General features: G+C 39.3%; 1 protein-coding gene across 5 annotated transcripts in view; it reads right to left on the reverse strand.

Moving 5' to 3' along the window:
* Positions 1 to 331: 331 nt before the first annotated feature.
* The window catches only part of thrb (thyroid hormone receptor beta), a 102,933-nt gene continuing 78,585 nt past the window's right edge, over positions 332 to 24,679 (reverse strand). For 2 of the 5 annotated variants that reach the window (XM_062409495.1, XM_062409497.1), the window contains 8 exons: positions 23,149 to 23,199; positions 10,689 to 10,789; positions 10,442 to 10,589; positions 9,216 to 9,421; positions 7,984 to 8,070; positions 7,531 to 7,677; positions 6,887 to 7,145; positions 332 to 6,312 (listed from right to left, as the gene is read on the reverse strand). In XM_062409495.1, coding sequence (XP_062265479.1) covers positions 6,071 to 6,312; positions 6,887 to 7,145; positions 7,531 to 7,677; positions 7,984 to 8,070; positions 9,216 to 9,421; positions 10,442 to 10,589; positions 10,689 to 10,789; positions 23,149 to 23,199 — 1,241 coding nt within the window. In that variant the 3' untranslated portion in view covers positions 332 to 6,070. Of the gene's footprint in view, positions 6,313 to 6,886; positions 7,146 to 7,530; positions 7,678 to 7,983; positions 8,071 to 9,215; positions 9,422 to 10,441; positions 10,590 to 10,688; positions 10,790 to 11,550; positions 12,785 to 23,148; positions 23,200 to 24,679 lie in introns of those variants that run through there. The other 3 variants (XM_062409498.1, XM_062409499.1, XM_062409500.1) reach the window with 3 other exon arrangements.

Below are 24,679 nucleotides of genomic sequence, written 5' to 3' on the forward strand. Positions count from 1 at the left end.
TACAAGGGCCGTATTGTATTTTTAAAGAGATGTATAATAGAAGCATTAAAAAGGAGTTTTTCATATTTAAAATTAAATCTGAAAAAGTACCTTGCTCAAGGACACCTCATAGGTAGACTGGAGGAGCTGGGGCCCTAAACTACCGACCTTCTGGTCAGAAGACGACCCTCATAAGCAAGTCTAGGAACATAATGGTGTACCCATTATGTTCCCAGACATGAGCAAGAGAAACAGGGTATTATCATAAAAAAAAAAAATTAACAACACAATTAAAACAAGTATGGAAATTCCCCGAAAATGAAATTGCGAGAGAAGTAAACACACAACCGAGTTCTCTCAAAACCATCTTTATTCTCAAGAGCCAATTCACATTAGCCGCTATCATCGTCAACCATGAGCCGATCATTTCACCCTCAAGTCCTCCGCGCTCATGTCAAAGCAACGTCCACATCTGGACAGTGCAGTGCTGGACCATGTTTCCAGTCAAACGCAGAGTGCAACTGAGCAAATTAGCAACAGAACCCTGTGCATCTTGTGGTTTGACGCCACAGGTTCACTCCTGCGCCTACACACACTGAATCCCTCCCTTCTGCCACGGTTTTCCTGTACGTGTTGAACAGATGAGTTGAATAAGAAGACACTGAAACACACAAGGAGAGAAATCTGTGTCGACGGTGGATGACTTTTGTCTTTCTGATGCTGGTCCCACTTTGACCAGGAAGATGTCTTCAGCTGTGTTCGTGTGGAGCTGTGCTGCTTTGTACCAACAGTGAAGTCAAGACACAGTAATAACCTTTTTTTATTTATTTTTTTATTGTGGAACTAATGCTGCACTAATTAAAGTGTTATTTTTTTTTCATGATTCATATTATCTTGCTCATAATTCTTTTATAGACGTGGACATGGATTTGAGAGCAAGACGTCATTTTTTTTTAACGCTATGCAAAACAGTATGTTCATATTAGGCTAACAACATCTGTAAAAAAAAATCTGCAGTCTGAAAATATACATCCTTTTTCCTTTGTACTGTAAAATAGCTTTTTCTATGGTGCAACTCTAGTTATAAGTTTATAACTGAGTAACTTTAACAGTAACAATTCGTGGGAGAGATAAGAGCGTACTGGCACCTACTCAGGAACAGTAAACATTTTCCGAACCAGCAGTCAGTGTTGACTATGTTTACATGCACCAACAGCCCCCGTGAATATGACCATTCATGTAACGATGGTGATGTGCTTGAAGTGTCATTTTGAGCCGTTTTCCAAGGGCCACTCATTCAGTTCTCACTGTGCAAGACACACATAACATTTGTGTAATAGACGCCGACTACACCGAGTTAGTTTCGTACTGTTTACACTGGTTTTTGTTTAGGTTTGAGTTAAAGCTGCACTAACTGCATTTGATTAATTCTTATTTGAGGGCAACCTGTAATGTGAGGGGGTCACACCCAGTGTTGAGCCCACAGGGAATTATCAAGGGTCCCATCAACTCTACAGAAAATTTAAGCACCTTTCAGCTCATTGTTTTGGTTTTATGGTTTCACACATTGACCCTCAGACTAAACCAACAGGTGTTCCTCAAACCAAGGTCCAGACCAACGGACCAAAGGAAGGATCGGACCACAGTGGTTTCAGTCCATATCAAGTGTTTGTTTGCAGTATGAAAGCTTTTTTTTGGATGGTTCACACTTTCCAAAAAACAATGTTAAGATTGGGTCGGACCATGGTCTGGACTTTCAGGTGTGAACATGCCCTTGAACGGGCTGCTGTTATCAGCTAAACGCTCAGCTAACACTTCCAACTCAGCAACACACAGCAGACATCTAGTTAGCGACAATGGAGGGTCAACAGGAGGGTTAGGATTAGATTTGAATGAGAAATAAGTTGAAATGTTGTGACTTTAGAACACTGCTGTGACACATGGCTTACTAGCTATAAAGTTCCTCTCTAAAACTTAATGATAACTTTAAGATTTAATTCAAGGTTAAATTCTAGACTGGATATTTAAGTTCTTCAGATCCACAAAGCAGACTAATCTTTAAAGTATGTACGTGTATCTCCATTTTATACTCTACTATACTCCCTGCACATATAGAGGCAGGGAGAGAGCCTGGTTACAGTAATCTTCTTGTCTGTTCAAGTCCCACTGAATGAAAGGGATCCAAAAACCTTGGTTCAGACTAAACGTTAAGAAAAGATGTTTCACTCAAAGAAATTGTGCTGAATATATGGTGGTGAGCAGAAGGTTAAACTGCGAGGGCGGTGCTAAGTTAATGAGCTCCTATGAAAAGCTGTGAAATGCTGCAGCTAACTCGTTAAAATAATGTTTTAACGTTTATTGTTAAAAGGCGACAGAGAACCGTTACCAAACTCTACACCTCAACATAGGCCTATATTTAGTGTTTTAGATCTCACTGCTGTCATTAACTCAGGATGTTTCACTGTGTGCTGACTGGTGAAGAAAGCTGAACATGTAGCAGCTGAAAGGTCGGTAGTTTCCCCCGGGGAACGGTGGAAATCAAACAATGACAACAAGACAAAAATTGGACTCACATTTCCTCTGGTGGACATGAATGCCCGTTGAATAATTATTTTTTGGTTTTTGGTTGAGTTCTGCCCCTAGTGGGTAATAAGAAAATCAATTAATGCAGCTTTAAAATTACTCACTTTTTTTATTTTGTGCAATAGTCTTAACTCTCATTGTGGCCTTCTACCAGTGAGGGGATCCAGAAACATTTACAGTCACTCAGGAACATTTTTGACCTCAGGAACAAAGTTCCAGTTTAGGTTCCCAGGCCTCAGTGTGCATCCTCCAAAAAGGCCCCCACTCCTGAGGTAGTATGTGGTGCTAACAGTACTGTATGTCAGTGACAGGTCAAACACAATCATACAAACTGCTAAAGCATGTGTGTGTGTGTGTGTGTGTGTGTGTGAGTGTGTGTGTGTGTGTGTGTGTGTACAACTGTCAACCAGACTGCAAGCAAGCAAGCTACAGCTGGTGCCGGCGTACTGGGGCTGAGCATGGGATTTTGTCGATGTTTAAAGAAAGCTATGCAGCCAAATTCCTGAGACTAGTGTTAAAGTCTAAAAAGTTTCAAAAAAGAGGTAAGAGCGAGAGAGCAGTGTGGTCGATGACTAATGTAGAGCTGTAAACGGTCATGAAATGGTCAATTACAAAAGACAACTGGATGAGTTTAGTTTTCTCATTACATAAAAGTATCAAACAATTGTTTATTTTAATCCATTTTTAGGTCTAATTTGCTAATATTGAATTCAGATTCGAACGGCTCTTCAGATGCAGTTGAAACACAGCACGTGTAATAATGAGACTTTGAGGTCGTAAGTCGTTCCTGAGTTTAGCTCCTGGGATTGTTTGGTGGTTAAAGGCCAGAATACCAATCTAATAACAAAATATAGGACTGATCCAATTCTATAAATATGTCTGTTATGGTTGAGTAAGTCGCTCCTGCTTGTAATGACTGACCAAATCTTCTCGTTGTTTTTTTTTTTACTGGCAGGCTCAGTGTATCACATGAGTTCAACAGCACTGTGGGGCTGAGGGGTGCATGCAAACATAGTCAATGTTACTATTCCAAATGACCGTGGCTCAGCATGGCCCGGCCCGACCGGACCGACCGCCTGAGTCTTGGTGCCTGTTCCCCCATTCGTCTCTCTCCCTCTGATTGTCTGTGCATTTGTATTGAGTCTGTACAGTTTGCGAGGTGTGTGTGTGAGGTCCGGGTCATTCAAACACTGCAGCAAGTCTATTGCTTTGATAAAAAGGCATCACTTCACAGAAAAGAGAAAAACATAAAATAAACACATGCAGCTTTGAGGAGTAGTGTGAAGCTTGAAAAAGCGAGATATACAAAGCAAATGTATTTTTTGTCACATTGCAAACAACAAGACCATTGAGAAGCTTTCAAAACAACGACAAAAAAAAAGAGAGAACATATTGGCTAAAAAAAACAACAGATAAAGCGCTACGTTTTCACAATCTCAGCGGCTCCCTCAGTGTACCTTGCTGATGATGAATCAGGTATCGGGCCAGCCAACTTTCACTTGGCCTCCGAGTCCCACTGTTTGGTCACAGTGGTGGGGTCTGACCTATGTGTGAATGCAGGCACATGCATGTGTGCATATACTGTACATGTATGTGCATGTGTGTGAAAGGTATACTGTAAGTTTGTGTGCGTGTTTGAGTGTTAGTGTCTATGCATGCCATCATTAGAGGGTGGTTGGCTGGTATGTGAACAGATAATGTTTGTCTCTGCACATAGATAACGATACAGTTCAATCAGCCATTTCCCCAACCCACCATAGCACCATGACGTCACTGTTTTAAAATACGGCCTCCCGTCTGCGGGGAGTCGTACTATAACAAAAGAAAAAAAAAAGAAAGCTGTTAAAGTTGTACATGTGACTAGGTAGCTGCGGTAAAACACTTAAAAGCTGCTAATGTGTCGGTGGAACAAGTCTGCGAGCGACACGCACTAACTAAGTCAAGTGCCAGTCTCAATGAGAGCCCTAGCAGGGATTCAATAAAGAGGGCATCATTCACTTGGTTTTGGCACAGCATGTGGCATTGTTACACACAAAAAAACGAATACAACATGATTGTCTTCTCATGACATCGGCGTCATTGTGTGCTTTAGTTAGTCCTGACCAGTTTGAGGTGACAGTGACCAGGCTCATTTGCAATGCTACCGCTGCATTCCTCTCAATGTCGGAAGTCGGAATCGAGAGTATGTGTGTTTCGTGGTCCACGTTGTAAAAGTAAAGGCAACGGACACAAGACTTTCTTCACTCAAACACAGCGAGGACAGAACATTTGAGCCACGGAATAAAAGAAACCAGTGCCCTGCTGTATTTCCGTCTTTCCGAGTGCTGGCTTACGATGTAGTTGCTACCAACTATTACCAGCTATGTTTATTTTCTGGATTATTTATTAAATCATGTGGTTTATACATTTTCAGGATGTTAAGATAAGGTTTGAGGGAACTCCAAATAACATGAGCCTCACAGATAACACTCTTTTCCTTTGGCCCGAACATGCTGTCGTAGTGCAGAAGCCAATGTTGTCCACCAGGGTGCAACGTGTTGCTATGTTAGCTGTAGGACACTAAATAAAAGCGTCCCAGAAACGCTCTGACTAGTTTCTGACTCAGACTTTGGTCTAAAGCTGCTGTTCTGCATTTTCAGATTTCCCCGACGCCTCTGAAACGCGTCATGACGGTGGTAACATTGTGACAGGTGGCGACGCACAGACGAACCCAGGCCCGTCGAGCTGCTGTCCATTACAGTGAGTGAGTGTTGCCGTTAACGTGTCATAGTTGGATAGCGAGTAGGTGACGGACTACATGACGGTTAAAATATCAACCAACAAAGGGGTCCAATAAAGTCGAGCAGGCAGGCGGGGGGGGGGGAAGACTAACAAATAGCTGATAATGTCCTAGTTTTTGTGTCAGGTGAGCAGCCATTTTGAAATTTTCAACATAAAGGAAGGAAAATACAACATTTGCATGGTTTCTAATGGATAAACAAGCGTTGATAAAAATCACCATTATACCAACTGTACAATCATCAACACATATCCGAGGTGAGAAGTTATATCCACAATAATAACGACAACAGAACAAAAAAATGTACCCGCACTGTAAGGAATGGTTCCATCCAAAACTAGATCAGAGAGCTAATCCTAACGTATGGAATGAAGTGACACTCAGTAGTGCTAATAGAAAGTTCAATGTGACGGCCATTCTGCTGGTTACACCACTGAGACCACCAGGGTGCCCAGACGCTGACGGATGCAGACACACACACACACGCACGCACGCACACGCACACACACATGCACATACATACACACACACACACACACATATACACCAGGGTGCCCAGACGCTGACGGATGCACACATACACACACACACACACGCACACGCACACACACACACACACGCACGCACGCACGCACACACACACGCGCACACGCACACGCACATACACACACACACACACACACACACATATACACACACACAGACGACACATACACGCAAATCCATTGGTCAGTCCTCGAAGACCTCCAGGAAGAGAGGAGGGAATAGCTCGGTGGGACACTCCACTTTCATGTGGAGGAATCGGCTGGCGTGGCAGGCGCCGATCATCCGCAGGTCCGTCACCTTCATTAGCAGCTTGGGCCAGAAATGTGCCAATTTGTGTTTGCGGTAGTTGATGTAATGTTCAAAGGCCAGCAGGAACTCCTCTTGGCAGCGCTCGATCCGCTCCACACTACTCAGGCCTGGCCGATCTGAAGGCAAAAGGAACGTTAATGTAACTAGTGAAAATAAACATGGGGAGGTGGAACATTCACAAAGGGACCGTTGGGCTTTTTCGGAGGTATTGCTCCACTGAGTGCCCTTCTAGTTTGTGTATGGATTATATACTCTGTTTTTATCCTGACATTCAGTGGTGTGCTTTCTGGTACAAAGGGTTAGAGTTAGAGTGACAAAGCAGAAAATGCTATTGATTAGACCTCAACTCTAAGTGTTTCAGAAGACAAAGCAGATGGGCAGGTTAACCCCATGTCATGTCTACATGTACAGCACACAGCAGAACAATATTGATCTCCAAAACAGTGGGATAAGTGACCATTGTGATTAACAGACAGATCCCGATTCTTTTGTTCCTGCTCTTTTTGTTGTATTTTTACATATATAAATGATAAATTATGGCTTTAAAGTCTCTAATACAGTTTTTACTCTATTCTGGTCTGGTAACTATTGTCATTAATATAACGGTCTCCTGGAATATAAGGGGTATGCTAATAGATAAAAGTTAGAATAAAAATGTATTCATGTGCGTAAATGGAGTCCACTGCTCACCGGATGAAAGCAGGATGACCGCCTGAAGAAGAGCAACCTCAGAGTCGTCCAGGTTAAAGGAGGACAGCGACACGCCGAGGTCGAAGATGGCGTCCGAGACCACGCCCAGGCCTCCGTTCTTAAGCTGCCCCCGTGTGACCGCCATCTCCCCATTCAGCGTGAGAGTCTCGCTCTCAGGATCGTAGCGAACAGCCGCTCGCAGCGACATGATCTCCATGCAACAGCCTTTCAACAGGATGATCTGGTCTTCACAAGGCAGCTGAGCAAAAGAAACCGGAGGAGAACATTGTTATTATTACATCTGTAAATAACTATGAATTTAATGTTACACTTCCATGTAATGTATTCCAATTAATTGCTAGACCCTTCATGTTAAATCATATAAGCATATAATTCAACATGTATGAAAAAAATACAATCAGAAGTAAAAAGTAAAAAAAAAAAACATTTTTTTTGTTCGATGATAGGTACCACCTGAACTAAATTAAACCAGTTGCAATAACAGTCTCAACTTTACATGTATTTTCCTAATAAATAAATGAAACATGTTAGTCCACTACACGGGAAATTATGAATACTCAAAAAAAGAGCTAGGTAACACACTACATTTTAAGAAGCGTTGTCAAAGAAACAGTGACACTTACCTCACAAAACATAGGCAGTTTTTTGGCAAAGTCCACCACTCGGGTAATGGCAGGGGTGATAATTTTTGTAAACTGACTGAAGGCTTCTATATCCACTTTGTTTCCTTCAGGTGTATTTGCCATGGACGCTTGACCAATTTCCTCAGGCTGGGAAGACAAGAAGGAAGTGTCAGTGTCTCAACAGTCTCCATGTTGGTATGAAAAGTTTAGCCTTCAACAGCATTTGCTATGTACATTATATAACCTAGTAGTGAGAATATAGTAGCATGTAGTTGACAGTAATGTGATGCGTAGATGTAAATGGGGACGTTTTATACAAAAAGATGTATTTATACAACTTATTTAAATGTGTTAAACATGGGAATGACAGTAGATGGTTGGGGGTGAGACTACACACTGTATCAGGCTCCATTATACAGTTTTTAATATGTTTGTTTGGCTGCTGTATCTCACCTTATCTTCCTTCACCCCCGCTGCACTCTGGTCAGAAGTATAGAATAAATTACATGTTATTTCATTAAGAAGCATAGCTTCCTCGACCTGTTGGATAATCAACAGGAATTGTGAAGTTTCAATGAAGAACCCGTCTCAAGCCAACTAAAAAGAAGACATGTTAAAACTGACAGATGAAAGAGTTTGCAGATAGAGAACAGTGGAAGACAGAAGTCCAAGATGGGTTTCTATGGCGAGAATCAAGCCCACGACTCAGAAACACTCGACCGTCGACAACGCTCACATTCGTGACGACGGCTTACGCGACTTAAATCTGCCAAAACCTCAATCGGATTTTTTTAGGACGTAGTGAATTCTGCTTTACAGTTCAATACTATCCTGTCCTATTTTGTTGCAAGTACGATAAATTCATTCTAATAGGAAAAATGTCCGTCTCTAGAAAAATATAATTTTAACACTGGTTAGCAAAAACATCCTCCTATTCAAGCTGCTGAGAGCAGCTGCAAGCCGGGAAAAAGGTTGGAAAAGGACCGGCAGAGAGCATTTCCAAAATAAAACATTCTGTGCAGACTAAACATTGGTCACAGGATTTTTAACCGCAGATGACGAGAGGTTTAAAAAGTACAACCAACCAGAACAAGTAAAAAAAAAGAAAAAGAACGGGGAGACAAACACTCCTGATGAGTTCTGAGTGTTTTCTCTGATGCTGCCATAGAAACCCAATGTAAAGTCAGCAGCTGACAGATTTTCAATATGGACAAAGCGATTAAACTTCACAGAAAGGAATACAAATTAGTCAAATAAACAAAGAGATTAGGTGAGAAATCGAAAAGCTGAAAACAGAAAGAATGAAAAGTGAAACATCACGAAAAAAAGCAAGTTATTAGTATCAGCAATCAACGATCATCGCACGTAAAAAAAACAGAGGAATAAGATGTTCCATTATAAATAAGAGCAGAAACATTGAGGAACACACTTTTCTCCATTGTCCAGCTAATTTTCCCCACTCTACAAGGAGATACAAAAAAACACATGGACATATTAACACTTGGATCAGTGGAACAGCGGTTGTGGTGGAGGCGGAGGAGAAAGAGGCATGACTTGGAAGGGGTCTGAGAGGGGTGGGAGGCAAAGGTAGGGGGGAGGGAGGGGGTTGGACTGGATAAGGCAGGGTAATCGATACAATGAAGCCCGTGGTCAGAAAGGAGGGAGGGAGGAGGGTGAGGTCTCACCAGGAATTTCCGCTTCTGCTTCCAGTGGTTGCCCTGGGCATTCGTGGACATATGGGCGTCAGTCACCATACGGATGACGTCCCACTCCTCCTGGGTGGGCTCCAGTCGGTCCCACACCGTCTTCTGCAGCTCCTCCTTCCGACGGCGCTCCCGGTTCTCCTCGATTAGCTTGCGCTTGGCCAACCGCTTGCTGTCGTTTAACACCACTGGGGTGGAGGGAGGGGAGGCACGGGAGAAGAAAAAGGGAGACAATGAGAGTGGACAAGGAGGTAGAAGGAGGAGAAGAAGGCATGTGCGTGACCGCACCGGACATATAAGTTTGCCAGAACTAAACTGTTCAAACAAGAAAGAAAATCACATTTAGTTTCTGTGCACATAACCAGGGAATAAAATCAAACACAATTTTCACAAGTAGCTCTTTACTTATAGGTTTATATAGTTTTTTTGCTTGGTCAACTATTTCACTCTAACAAGAAATTATAAAACTAGAAAACATGACCTGAGTTTTAGGCTAAACACATTTGATACTTAAAAGTGATAAATCCACCCAAAGGTCTACATTGGATCTTTAAAACATTCACTACAAGCTTAAAATATAGCGGATTTAACAAGTCCACGATGAAAGATGCCTTATTGTACCTGTTGACTTTCAAATGAACAGAATTGTGCAGTTTTGAGTTGGTACTGGAGTCAGATCAATTTCATTTCAGTTGTGAAAAATTCCTTTGTGTTCTTTTCACAAAGTTCTAACTGATTCATTGTTTTCTTGTTTTATCAATTCATAATTTGCTCTATAAAATGTTAACCCCTTTTTTTTCATTACAATTAATTGATTTTTTATTTACAATTAATTGATTGTCAAAAATACGGGAGAGCGTGGCCTAGGGGATAGAGCGGGTGTTCTGCAACAAAAAGATTGCCGACTTGAATCGCACTCTTTCCCATCTGCATGCCTAAGTGTCCTTGGCAAGATACTGAACCCCTAAAATGGCCCCTCATTAATGCTGAGTGTTTTAAAAATGTAAGTCGCTTTGGACAAAAGCGTCAGCTAATTGACATATAATGTAATAATGTACTTCAATAGCCATAATTAGGTACAGTGCAAATCTGCAGGTTGATGTTCTTCAATAGAAGAAAGAAACAAATAAGCAGACACAACATTGAGAAGCAGACAGGGCAAGATTAATTTGCCTCAAGCACCATTTGACTGAGCTAATTCAACTTACAGTCGGTCGCCATTCCCACCACAATGCACTTCTTGAAGCGACATTCCTGGCACTGATTCCTGGTCACTTTGTCGATGACACAATTCCCCTCATACTTGCAGGCATAGGTCGGGTTGAGGTTCTTCTGGATCGTCCGCCTGAAGAAACCCTAGAAAAGCAGACGGCCCGATGCTCAGCACGGTTTTCAAACGACGACGATGAGTGCATGAAGCTGCAGTAACGATTCACTGAGACTCGCTCACGTTACCTTACAACCTTCACAGGTAATGCAGCGATAGTGGTAGCCTGTGGCTTTGTCCCCGCACACTACACATAGCTCATCCTTGTCCAGGTAACTTGGTATGTACCCTGGAGAGAAGAACAGATGGTCAATATGTTACACATTAGATGGTTAACTAATTGTAATAAAGCCTTATTAGTTTCAATGTATTAATATTTGTTTTGCTTTGTTTTCATTTTGTGTCATTTGTAAATTCTGTCCTCTTGTGTGGAAATGCTGATGTTGTGTAAAGTCACAAAGATAGACTGACTCCTGGACGACTCCAAATTTGAACAGCACTGATTTCCACGTACAGCACTGTTGCTCCCAGATGTCCCACTGTGTTAACACCTGCCCCTTATTTGGGATTCAACTTAATGAGATCAGTACTTTGACCTCTGAGACTGGAGGTTCAGAAACTGATCAATACTTTTTCGGGGGGGTTTGTGAAGAAAGCAATAATTCATCTCTCATCGGCCTTCTGTTGCCTCTACATCAATCAATAAGAAACCCCAGCCGCCTGAAAAAAACTCCAACCCTCAGATGCGCCAAGTGCCACTCACAGATTTGCAACCACATGATGCTTTAAGTCTTGGATTTACACTTATTGGACCTAAATTGAAAATGCCAGACTTCATTGATTCATCAATTAAAGAGGAGTCTTCCAAAACTATTCCAGGGAATAACAAAGACACATCGAACCCAACATTGAGAGACCATGTAACAATGGAAGCAATTCAATCACCTAATCCACAACTGTAAACCTTGAAAGTCTACATGCAACAGTTTTGCCTACAGAAAATCTCTCGTTTTCTTTGACAATGGAAACAATCAGGATCAAATGTCGTACCTTTTCTATGAGCACCCTGCATCCACTGTAGGTGCGAGAAGTCGGGTTTGATCTCAGGAAAGTACTCAGGCTGATGGTGGCAGTGACTAAGAGGGATCTCCATGCTGCAATACTCGTTCTTAAAAACAGGCGAGCCACCAGTGTAAGAGCAAGAGTAGTGCTGGCTGGGCCACGTCTGCTCCATGCAGGGCGGATGGTGCAGGGGCTGGGGCTCAAAGTGGCCATACCCGGGCCCCTCACCTGAGTACATGCAGTGTTCCCCACTGCCCTGCATCGTGTAGCCTCCCATGCCAACATGCGGCATCTCATACATGTCTGGTATGCAGTAGTTCATCATGGAGAGCCACAGAAGAGCAGAATAAAAAGTTCTGGGTAAACTCTTTCTGACAAAAAAGGAGACTCAGATGTGGAGCATTAAGTCACGTGCGTGACAGTTTGAAGCTTACAGTCAAAAAAAATAATCGCGAAGAACTTAACTCTATGTAGACGCACAAGCATTTGTCCACAAAATCCAAAGACCACGGACGACACCTAGCAACTGTCCCACCTGCCACCATCCGGCTGAATTGAGGAGCAGAGGTTTATGACGAAGTGGAGCTTTAATCTTCTGCTCCACAAATCCTAGATGTGCCACAGACACTGGTGATGTCACAGATTAAGACCTCGCGTGTTGTTAATAACATGCCCTCAAGTGGAAGAACTACTCCTTGGACAGCAAAGTTCCAAAAAACACTGATGAAGAGATGAAAAATAAGTAATGGTACTTTATATAATTTAAGAATCCTTAGTTCTATCACCCCAGGTATCGTAACCCCCTAACCTCTAATCTTTGTGTATAAAGCCCTGTGCTTATCCTGTCGGTATTTCACAGAGAATCCGTAAACAAGCTTGCTTAGATCACTATTTAGTGAACGTTATGACACTAAGAAGATTTGAAGGAGTTTGACATACACACATAACCCTGACTTCTTACAGTTAAGACTGTAATATGTATTTAAGCTCTATACGACACGGCCAAGCTAAGGCACAGACAGCAAGCGGGGAGGGACGGAACACTTGACTTCATTTTAAAAGACAAATTCCTGAGATGAAGTAAGACTTTCTAAAGGAACAATACCCAAAATAAATTCAGATTAGATTACTGTACAAATCAAATGAACAATATAAACTATTTTTGTATGATGCATACAATAATATGTATTTTGTGTAAATCCAAATGTACAACTCAGCATTCAAGATGAAAAACATTAACAACAACAATGTTATATCAAATCTTTTTCTAAAAATAAATATTTTAAAGATGGATTAACTTTATATCACATTATTTCTTATAAAAATATATTTCATAATTTGCGTGGTAATGACACTTTTCAGCCTAAAATAAGACAGGTTGTAATTCGCAAAGAAATCTATATTTTGTTCCCCCCAAAATATAAGACACATGCGCAATGCATTGATTGAGACATTGCGTGATCTATTTTAGATAATACACAGACTCAGCCATATTGATTAGGCCTCCTGTTCTATAAAGATGGGATAAGCCTTATGGCAATGATGTCTGTTTCGATTAATTATGACTTCTTTAATAATTTTACTGTTCTTTATAGTTCACTATTACACGTTGTTCTACAAAGTGCTTCCTAGGAATGCTGCTGCTGCTGCCGATGTAAACACAAACAAACACCCACACAAACAGACGCACAACCTTTAAGGATCCAAAAGGAACATAATCGTTGACAGGTTGTTGATTTAAAATTATGACTTTAAATGCAAAATTCATTGCAACAACAACAATCTAATTTATCTTCTTTGTGAAAATGTGCTGTTAAACTTTTACTTTTTTTTCGTACAAGTAATTTCTCTGATATTTTGAATAAATAGTGTTCTGTTAGAATTAAGAGCCAAATCCTTACATGTTATGTAAAGCCCTATCTAGCATATTGTCCACATTTCATTTCATATTGCCTATTTTCGTAAAGATTAATACAAAGCTAGACCATAACAGTTTCATTTGAATGACCAACCATGATATTAACTATACTATTATATACTAAGAATCTCAATAAAGAGTAAATAAAAACACGCCTATTTACTTTGTATGTAGACACTCAATATCTGTTGAACTCAATATACTTCCCGTCGAGAGTAGCGGCTTTTGTGGCATTATTTAGTTTTTCTATTCTGAGAAACAAGGAGGGAGCTCAAAATTGGTCACAGAAGCTCAAAAAAATGTAAAATAACATAAAGGATTACCTATACATAATTAATTATTTACTTTCAGTAAAACTATTACATATACCCGCCGGCTATTCAATAAAAACATCCAGAATAAGATCTGTTTTTATTCGTCTGTCGCTTCGATTCTTGTTTGTTTACAGTTTTTAGGTTAAGATCTGATCACGCAGATGTCTTTTATCTTCTTACCAAACTGCCAGACTAAGTACTACAACACGTAACACAAGAAGGTGGGCCACCAACATGAAGACATGTGAATGCACGAACACATGGTAAAGTCTGAGTAAAGACGCGTGCAGTTTTGGCTTTAGATCCCTGCTGCTTGCACTGATCTGAACTCCCTGAATCGAAGTCAGTCTGCACTCTTGCAGCGCACGATCAATACTCTTGGTGTATACAGGATTATAGAGAAATACAGATAATCAGGCCTCCGATGTACATTTGACTGCAGAAGTTTTGTTCAAGATGATTTAAAAATACATTGGAGTTCCTCATCTCACTCAATACACTTTGACAATTGGGCATGTTGGAGACCCCCCGCCGCAGCAGAGTTAAAGTTTCTTCTTAGTTTTAGCGTTAGAGGTGTCAAAGCAACTTTATTCACTTATCACATCCTAACTTAGTCTTCCACATTGTTTTTGAATTTGACTGAAAAGTCGTTGTTAGGTTCCCCCAAAGGTTTGAAAATATGAACAGAGTATAAGTGAAACTACATAGCTTGAATACTTCAACTAACAAGAGAGCTTTTTTTTTTATAATAAATAACATTACTTTTATACTTTACATGTGTCACTATGTAAATTAATTATAACTTTTAATTTCACCTTAACCTGGTATTATTCTTTTCTGCTTTTTCCTCTTTTGTTGACAATTCTGAGCTCTGTGAATATTAAAATATATATCAACAATTGAAAAAAAAAAATTCTATGGTTGGAGATGATAAATATTTGACCTTAGCTGTGCAAAATCAATATTATTTGCCATGTTGATCCAGTATCATTTACTGCCTGTTAAGGTCATATTCAACACAGGTTGTGATAATCCTGTAATACAGGTGGAAACCTAGACACTACAAGCCAGAAAAAAAGATTACGTGTCCTGATATATTATGACACCTAAAGCGACTTAAACGTGTCATCCGACATGTTGAAGTGACAATTCTGATTTTTTCTCATTAGATGTGGAGATCTGAATGACAGAGATAGATTCATGTACCATGAAGCAAGCAGAGTTTCTGCAAAGATCAAAAAAATACGGAACAAAATCAAACAAAGGGCTACTGACTCGTGAAGCATTGTGGGATAGTCAATGTACATTATAACCATTTAAAACTAAGTCATTAATGTGTTATTGAAGACATACATCTGCCACTATGTAAAGGTAAAAACTATATATACATAAATACACATTAGGTATCAGGGCCACTTAAAAGGAAAACAAATATATGAAATATCAAGAATATAGTCGAAATATTATGAGATTAAGTCATAACTGTACAAGAATTTTGTTGAAATTAATGATAATTTAGAAGAACGCTTTATAAATACAGACGATTGATCATTTTAGGCTTCATGCTATGTTGGAAGGGGAATATCAGAAAAACAGAATCATCTGCGTTACAATGGAGCAATTATTGTGTCGAGTGTTAAGTTCGATTTAAGAACAATTCTCACATACAACATACTATACAATCAGCAAAAACTGATTGCATCCACATTAGTTTCAGATTTTGAAAGAAACTGGGTCTTTTAGAGAAAGAAATGACTTGGAGGAAGTTGCCTCTTCTGTGGAGGAGGAAATGTTGGTTTGATCCGTGTGCTGGTCAAAGGGGATTTGTAAGAATAAGAGAGTTCAGAGTAAATTTTTATTTTTATTATATCCTGATTTTTTATTCTCATAAAAATAAGGACATTATTCCTGAAATCTTTGATTTTTTTACAGTACATATAATATATGTGATACATTTTAAAATGATCTTGCCTAGTCCTGAGTACTCAGCTTTTCACATGCTAGCAAAAGCTTTGCACAGTACTGTTAAAAATAACTGCTAGTATTGTTGTTAATATTTGTTTTTATCATTCAGGCCTGTTCAGAAGTGTAAATACCAAGTATTGTGTATTGTGAGTATTTTCTATAGTAAGAAGCTCATACCTAGGTTTGAACTAACAAGTACACCATATAATTAGCTATTTTCGCACAAATATACTGAACGGCTTAATTTATTTTAAATGTTAAATTTACATAAAACAGCTGTTTTCAAGTTAAATACTTCCATGTAGATTCTGAGCGATATGACAATACATATTGTGTGATGATCAGAAGTATATATATATAATGTATTGTTTATTCATGCTGGCAAGAAAATTGCACGGAAGCAAGACCACCATACACGGAGAAGAATTAATTTGACAATGTGTTAACTCTGAGCAGGAGAAATAGTCCAACCCTCCAAGACAATACGAGGCGCTCATGTCTGAATAAGCAGTCTTTCTGCTGCTAGATTCATTTATGTTTTGATATATTTTACCATATTAACTTTTTTCCACATTTCTATTTGCACACTTTACATTAATATTTAACATTTTGTTACACAATAAATCAAAAGTTTGCACAAAGGTTCCAAATTAAAAGTAAAAAATTGTCAAAACTGAGTAGGTACCTTTCATTTGTCTATATAATAGATACAAGTCTATAATTTAACTTTTGATATACCTTTATATTTTATATATTAGTTTATAATTCATTGAAATTACAGAAAATATTCTACACTGGGGTGTGCATTGCATATGAAATCACCTATATCAGGATATGTTGTTCATATTATTATACACCCAGACATGTCAGTAACAACCGTTGCAAATATTGAATATCCCCACATAAAAAGCAGATCAAGTCCTTATATTTACAGCTAAATATTAATGTTGACATATCGTATAACTGAATCAAGGTGAGCCGTTCACCAACACAAAGAATCTCGATGTAAGATAAACCTTGATCCTTAGACTCCTCACAGCTTGTTTGTGTTTACTGAGGTCATCACTGCATCATATTTTGCTCCAGGAAAGACAGTGAGTCTGATTTGTTGTTTATTTACCAGAATTTCATAAATACCAAGTAGTTCATTAATAGCTTTTATTCTATTTCATCTGTTTCATTTTATTTTTTGGGTGCTTGCTCATTCTTAATCACAAATATTGAACTATGAGGAATTCAAAAATAATGAATCACTCCATAAAGAAGGACAGTGATTTATAACAAACATTGTTGGTGCATGCTAATACTTTTTAGATTGTAATACTTCCTCTGAATGCTGAGTTTCTGTTTTTATCTGTAACATTTCTTTGACCCTTCTCTTTGACGCTTCTTTCATTTTTCGCCGCAGTCTCAGACACAATCCTTGTTGTTGTAGCGGATTCCTCTGGATTACTGCCGTTTATGGTAAAAACACTACAAATGATGCACAGCGGGACAATGTTGTCGCAGACACCAGGTTTGAAATGGAAGGATCTTCCTGACACTGATGGGGTTTAACAGAGTCGTGTAAACTTGTTAGGCGAGGGGCGTGAATGGTTAAGATACTTTTATGCATGAGTTCAGCTCTAACGAGTGATGCAATGAATCTTTTCACTTGTTTAAACTGTTTTTCTTTTAAACTCATAATAATGACTCAATTATAAACATCAAGACCTTGGTGAAAACCGTTTTTTTCTATTCAAGCGCAAAGGCACAGAATCAGAATCTGAAATCACAATATCCGAATAAAAAGTCAAAAATAATTCTTAGTCCTCTTATTTAAAAACTGTACAAACCTGAGAATGAATAAATAATCAATGTATACTATCTGTCTGGATGAACCTATAAAAAGGCTTAACAAGGGATTACTGACTCCATCCATTCATAAGTGTGAGTGTGTGACAAGTAGATGTGATCAACATGCAGCAGCTGGTAAGAGGCTGGCCCGATGAGGCAAATCTGCTTGTAAAGAGGCCTTGATACCAGTTTAACTTTTTTTTGAGGTGACGTCCTTAACTTGGACTAATCTTGTTTGGAGTTTCTTAAACAACTGTGAACGAACTGTTAAGCGTCAGACAGACAGAGTGTAACGCGTCTCAATGCTGAAGCAATCTGTTGTCTGACTGGACAGAGTTAACACCTGCGGGTTCGCCTCGGGAGTTATTTTATTGTGACTTGGGGAAAATGAAAACATTGAATATGTTTAGAATTTTTTGTAAAGCTAATTAAAAAAAGATTGGTTTTGCTAATGCATAATTGCATGTACGGTACAAACAGATTTTGATTTAGAACATGCTAATTTAGAGACAATGTAAAAGGTGTTGATATACATGTGTACACCTATCAAACATTTCCGTATTTAGCAGGTTATTCATGATTTAAAAAGCTACAGTAAGTATACATTCATTATATAAATATGCTTGATCATAATGAGTTAGTATTGAGCTTATTTTATAGTCTATTTTTATATATATGCTATTCCATGTACTAAAACAATTATTTAATTTAAACATTTAAAATGTTCTTTCTTTACTTACCTTCATTTTTTTGGTTTTCCCAGATGTTTCTTTTTTCTTACCTGATCTAATAAAAAAAATTGGAAAAGTATTTCCAGAAGAATATTCCACATTTCCTGTGTGAAATAATGATGAGTAAATAACCACATATATACGGTCCAACAGCTACCTCCTGGCAGGCCTGTCAAACGGCCGAGATACACCTTCCTATTTTCTGCCCGTGCAAACAGGAACATAGTTTCTCTATGGATGGCACCTCAGCAAAGTGGCCCTGCAGTTGGCTTCTGCACAGATATATTCCCTCCCTGATTGATTACTTTAGGACTTGGGGTTCAAAGCCGGTCATGAACAATTTCTGGAGGTGAGGGATCTCGTTTCCCTTAACTGACTGATGCCCTGAGTCAGATGTCCCCGGCTACACTGGGTTACCTGAGGAGGGCACATTAGTCGGAACCTTTCCCCTTAAAGTGCATGGTAAGCTCAAGGGGAACAGCAGAAGGCTGCAATTGGTAAAGGTTAGAGTTTGAGAGGATTATCCTGAACTTTGGAAGGAAGGAATCTATTTTAGATATACTGCAGTTTTTTTGTTCACATTACCCAAACCCCAAATTGTGATTCAAATCATTGTATGTACAGTGTGCAGTAAATTATCCCTTGCCTCCTATTATGGCCTTTGTTCATATTCTGTATGCTGAGTAATCCATACTGTGAAATATTTGTGCATCAGACACAAGGACTGCCTGACCCGCCAAGTGGGATTTAGGCGGTCATAGTTAAGTGAGGCAAGGTTCAAGTGCAGCTCCAGGCCCTTGACTGTAGAGCATCACTAAACTTAAAAGGTCCTCGTCTGAAAACCTTTGTCTTATTGACATTAAACATTCAAAAGGAAATACAACCAAAAGATGCTTTCTTACTAATGGGCTTTAAATGTGAGCATATAAGGAATCAGTACAGGGAGCAGAATATGGAGTGAATTATGCCGCGGAAGAAAGACAGAGGACAGAAGAAATCCGTGATCAAGTTTGCGTGTCTGATGGATTTGGGATTAAACATCACGGAAGATGGAATCAGGTGGTTCAACAAGTCAAAATGAAACACTCTCACAGCAGCATCATGAAAAACACCTCCCAGCTAACCACTAAAAGGATGTTACTCAATTGTACTGTATGTTTATTATTCTGTAAACTCTAGTGACTCCTGAAATGGTCAATTCATGACAGCCCCCTTATTCGTCCTTTTGACTTTTCATACTAATATGCATATTCAGATCCTAGACATTATGTTTCCTACTCTGCTTTAGCCACTTAACCTAGTTTTTATTTTGTTTGAGGCTCATCTTACTCTGAGTTCCCTATGTCCTGCCTCGGATCTGCTGTCAAAGTTGACAACACGCTTATTTCACATTTGGTCGCTCTTCTGCTCTAAGAAAATGTTAAAATATCGCTTTAAAGTGTGTGTATCGGACCAGAGCTGAGTTGTTGGTGTGTGAAAAGCCTCCCCCCACCTCATCTTTATCATCCAAGGAAATATAAAAATCTTTAGTTTGAGGGAAAGAATATATATTTAAAATGTGTGCGGCGTGCCCTATAAGTCTTGCTCATGTATTAAAATGTTTTTGATAGCCATAGACATTAACCTCTAGTCATTGTCACAAACAGTCCATCAGAATTGCTTTGGTTCCCTTCACTGACCCCAATATGAAGTCTGTAAATTAACTACTGCTGAGAAAGGAATGAATCATCACACAGCTATTTCTTGGGGCTAAACATTATTTAATGAGATCTCTCCTAAGACGCAAAGAACTGAACCTCAATTGAACTTACACACCACAACACGCAGACAAAACCCGAAAAGTTCAAATTAAGATCAGAGAAGGATGCCGGAAGTAAATGCTAGACACAAATGGAACTAGATTGAACACACACCTTATATGGAAAAATTACTAAAGATAGAAACAGCATAAACTAGGAGGGGACTTTCACACATCTCTGCCAAGGCTAGTGCAATATCTCGCCATGTTAAAGAAAGGGAAAAATAAAATCCTGGATCTGCCCATATCTGCTTCACAATGTAATCGGTTCATCGTTGGCTCATATCCTACCCGTCCAAAAAATGACAGGGAAATTACATAATAAAAAATAAACAACGGAGATCAGTGTTAAGGCCTTAATGAAGGAGGGAGGTGACCAAAAACACACAAAGAAGTTAAATACTTCTACAAATAATCTGTTCATTATGCCAGTGATTTGGATTTGTGACAAGTCCAACATCTACTCAAGAAAAGGTTCAAGTAGATTTGCACCAGGTCATTTTCCAGAGAGAATGATCAACATCATCACGTGATGGAGATCTATTTCACCTCACTTGAGGATCAGCAGAGAGATCCAATGCCTCGTGCAGAAGACTGACGCCCCGGTTTAGGACATTTGGGGATATCCAGAAGTTAACTGCTTACTTCAACTGCTAACTTCAGTAGCAGTTGATTCAAAAAAATGTATTTGTGAATTTGGGCAATGAAAGTTAAACGTGATTAATTGATGATTGAAGTGACAGAAACGAGAGTCAACATTGGGGTTCCTGGACACAGCACAAATTAATGTTTAATGGTGAACTTGAATAATCTTTCTAGACTATTAAGTAAACTGCTGTTAGTGCAAACACTGGCAAGTTGAAAGAGCAAAAAAGTAAACAGGTACTTCAAGTCAATGTGGTTGATTTTCTAATCTAATGTAAGGCTCTGTGGAAAGATGTGGAACGTGCTATTAAAAAACGAATTCATGCTGTGAATTCATGGTATTGAGTGTCAGATAAGCATATATAAGTAATTATCACACCAATCTCAGAAACTTTTAACTGCACTGAGATCTTTTTTATAATTTTATACGGACAGTCATCAGAGAGGTTTAGAGACAAGTCTCATCCATTCACAGCAGCCCCCGACTGAAGAGTCCTTGAATGCACCAGTGACCAGTGGAGAGTAGATAAGAGCTGCCAGCCATGATGGATGGCATTATGTCTTTCTGCCTATCCCCCAGTTCTCTCGACTGTGACGTTTTTTTGGATGAATGGTTCTCCACAGAATTGAAAACACAGACATCAAATTACCTAAATAAACTCTACACAACCATCCAACTGACTAACGGTTGTACGTTATCACAGTTATGACACAGGACTTTGACACCATGGAACATTGCACTGTGAGTTCATAAATCATGACAAACCGTGCCCATCAGGCTGGTTGTGTTCACAAGTGCAGTTCACGGTTTGAAACTAAACAGACAAAGCTTTGTCTGTCAATTTTTTTTTTTTTTTTTTAGAACTGCTCGTCTAAAAACTGACTCACATCGCACTTCCTCTGGTTTTCACAGAAACACACACAGAGTTTAACGTCTATCGGATGAATGGTTGGCGGGTAATTGGAATCACAGTCAAAGGAAGATTCCTTTTTTGTAGTCAGTTGTGACCACTCATCTTATCAACTTCTTTGCTGAGCACACAGGGAAGTGCAGTGTTGATTGTAGTTTTTTTGGGGATGAGCATTTATTTTCTTGCAGTATCAAACATGTTACCTGACATGAAGGAAAAGATTAGGAGGTACGAGGGCAGTGAAGCATCAGGACATGCCAGGGTTTAAAAAAAAAACTCAACTGCAATATGGCCCTCCTGCCCCCTCACACAGACACTGTTACTGCATAGAGGGTATCATTTCATCGCTCAGGACCCGAGAAAGTGCAGTGTTGACTTTGCAGTTATTTGGATGATACTCTCAAGAAAACCGCAAGATGGATTACCTCAGGCCAAGCTATCAGCACCTCAGGCAATGCACTCAGACATTTGTATTCACGCTACATTATCCTGACATTGTTCATGTATGATGCAAGATAAACCTGATGAGAATGCTGTCCTAGTTCCTGAACACCACAGCATGGTGGAACTCATGCTATTGAGCTTTTGCCATTTGCACTGAGGTCTCATGTAAATTGGTTTGCCCTGCTAATTAACAAACGAACAAACAGACGTATGTCAAGGCCCAACAGTCCCTTAATGAAACCACATTTAAATTCGCTAGATCCAGATTGTTGTCTTGATCACCACCAAATTGCACACACATAAGTCCCCTAAACATACCAAATTTTAAACGAATCTATATCTATGAATTATTTTCATAGAACTCAGTATGGATCCAACCCCTGATATGGATTCACCCCAAAATGTAAAGTTGCACAATGACAATAGACATGCAGAAAAAAATCTCAGCATAAAATTGCAATTAATTCATTCAAATGTTACCACTCAGAGGAGAGTTTGGATTCATGTGAGATTATGGAGTCATTAAGATTCATGTTGGACATAAACATTGTTGGATTAAATACATTTAATTATATTTCGCATTCATTCGTGGGTCTTTATGTCTTATCTAACCAACCCAGACAACCAAATCTTAGCTCAGCCTTCAGTCAAATGAAAGCAAGGTCTCTGTCTGCAGCTACTCCTCTATATATCTACAATGAAATTATGTTTGAACTAGATTTCAGTAACAAATTCCTCATGAGCTTAGTGGATGATTTAAGTGATGGATTATGATTTTTGTTGATAAGAAAAAGTCCACGAAAATATGAAAAACACAGATTTTTTTTTTGTCCTCCAAATGACTCATTATTCACATCTCCTGATCTAAACAGAATCAATCATGTCATTGAAAGCATTCACCAGGATGTCAAGCAAAAGCGGAAGGAGGTTAGAATCAGAGGCAGCTCATCACGAGTGTCGCAGAGCACACGCAGACTGACAAGAGAGGAGGAAAAGCAGTGCTGAGAGGGAGGATAAATATTACCATTTTGAATGGCCTCATCTTTCCAGGGGGGGGAGCAATTTTCTGCTGGCTCTAAAATAGATGGGAGAGGCACTTTTAAAGAAAGCTGCTTGCTCAGTGAAACAGGTGGCAGAGCCAGACTGTAACTCCTCTGCCTTTCATATCAAACAAATGCATTCAACAGCGAGTCTGATAAAATGTCAGTCCTAACACAGAGGCATCAAAACATTTCTTTTTCACAGTGCTCTTGTCGTTGGTCTGATGGTTTTACAGAGAGTAAGTATCCTCATGTGACGCCTGTGAGCTTGTGCCTCTCGTGCCAGATCAGCGAGGTCGATGGAACCGGCTTAATCTACACGCGACAGCCAATTCACTTTGTAAATTATATCTGTGGTGTACACAGAGTCGCTAAAATAGTCTGTTACAACCTGTCTGAAATAAATAACCCTTGTCCATGATGAGCCAGGAGGGTACAACTTGTCTTTAAAGGGCTTAACTGAACCAAACTGTCCTTGTGTGTACTGCACAGACTGTGATAAATGGGTAATGGGGTAAATTGTGGTTATTTGGTACACAGCGGCTTATCATATTTCAAACTCTCAAATCAAGAGAAAATTTGGCAAATAAGAAATAAAGTATTTTGTTAAGTTGTTTTTAAATAATTATGCTTTCCTGCTGCCAGAAACCAGTTTTCACACTGATGTTAAATGAGGTTCACTGTTGGTTCATCTTCAACCAGTAAAACCTCTGAACAGAGGTGGCTTTCAGGTGCCATGATGATTGTATGTATTCTAAAGCATTCTGCACACAATCGTCAGTATACATGTTGGAAGAGCAGAGCTCAAGATAATGCAGTGAAGATTCATGTCACCATAATATGGCCAAAACGTCATTAAGAGCATAATTGATTATTACTATCTGCCAGTATCAAATCTGGTCGGACTGTTGTTATTCAATAGAGTGGAGAGGCAGAAAGAGTTACTCTACTTTAAGTGCCACTGGTTTCATAAGTGAACCATCAATTGACACACAATTCTACCACTATAATAATCAACACAAAGATTGACAACTGGTTTCAGAAATATCTTTTTTCTGTAAAAAGTTAACCCTAAAATACAAAATCAAACTAATCAATATATTTCTGATCAATATAAGTCTGTTGCACGTGGCAATAAGTATGGGCAGAAGATAAAGTAAGCTGAAATAAAACTCTATAATCTATATATAAATAAACATAAGTAGATTTGAGCGTTAGTTAATTGGATTTCCGTTCAATTTTTATAGTAATTTCTTGATAAATTCAACATTTGTCAAGTTTTTGGTTCAACAACTGACAAAGCTGTATTTGTCACTTTTTTCTGAAGATGGCAGCCAAGGTTTGTGGGTGTTGGTGTAAATAAACACTGTGGATTGCTGTACAGAGTGGGGCCAACAGTTCTGTCACCAGCATCTCCTCCCACTTTACCAACCCTATAGTCTTCAAGCCAGGATTGTGGCCTGGTTTTTCGGTTGTGTTGTTACTGGGGGGGACTTGTTGCCATCATAAACACAT

The sequence above is a fragment of the Platichthys flesus genome, chromosome 17, assembly GCF_949316205.1.
Source record: "Platichthys flesus chromosome 17, fPlaFle2.1, whole genome shotgun sequence".
Taxonomy (NCBI): domain Eukaryota; kingdom Metazoa; phylum Chordata; class Actinopteri; order Pleuronectiformes; family Pleuronectidae; genus Platichthys; species Platichthys flesus.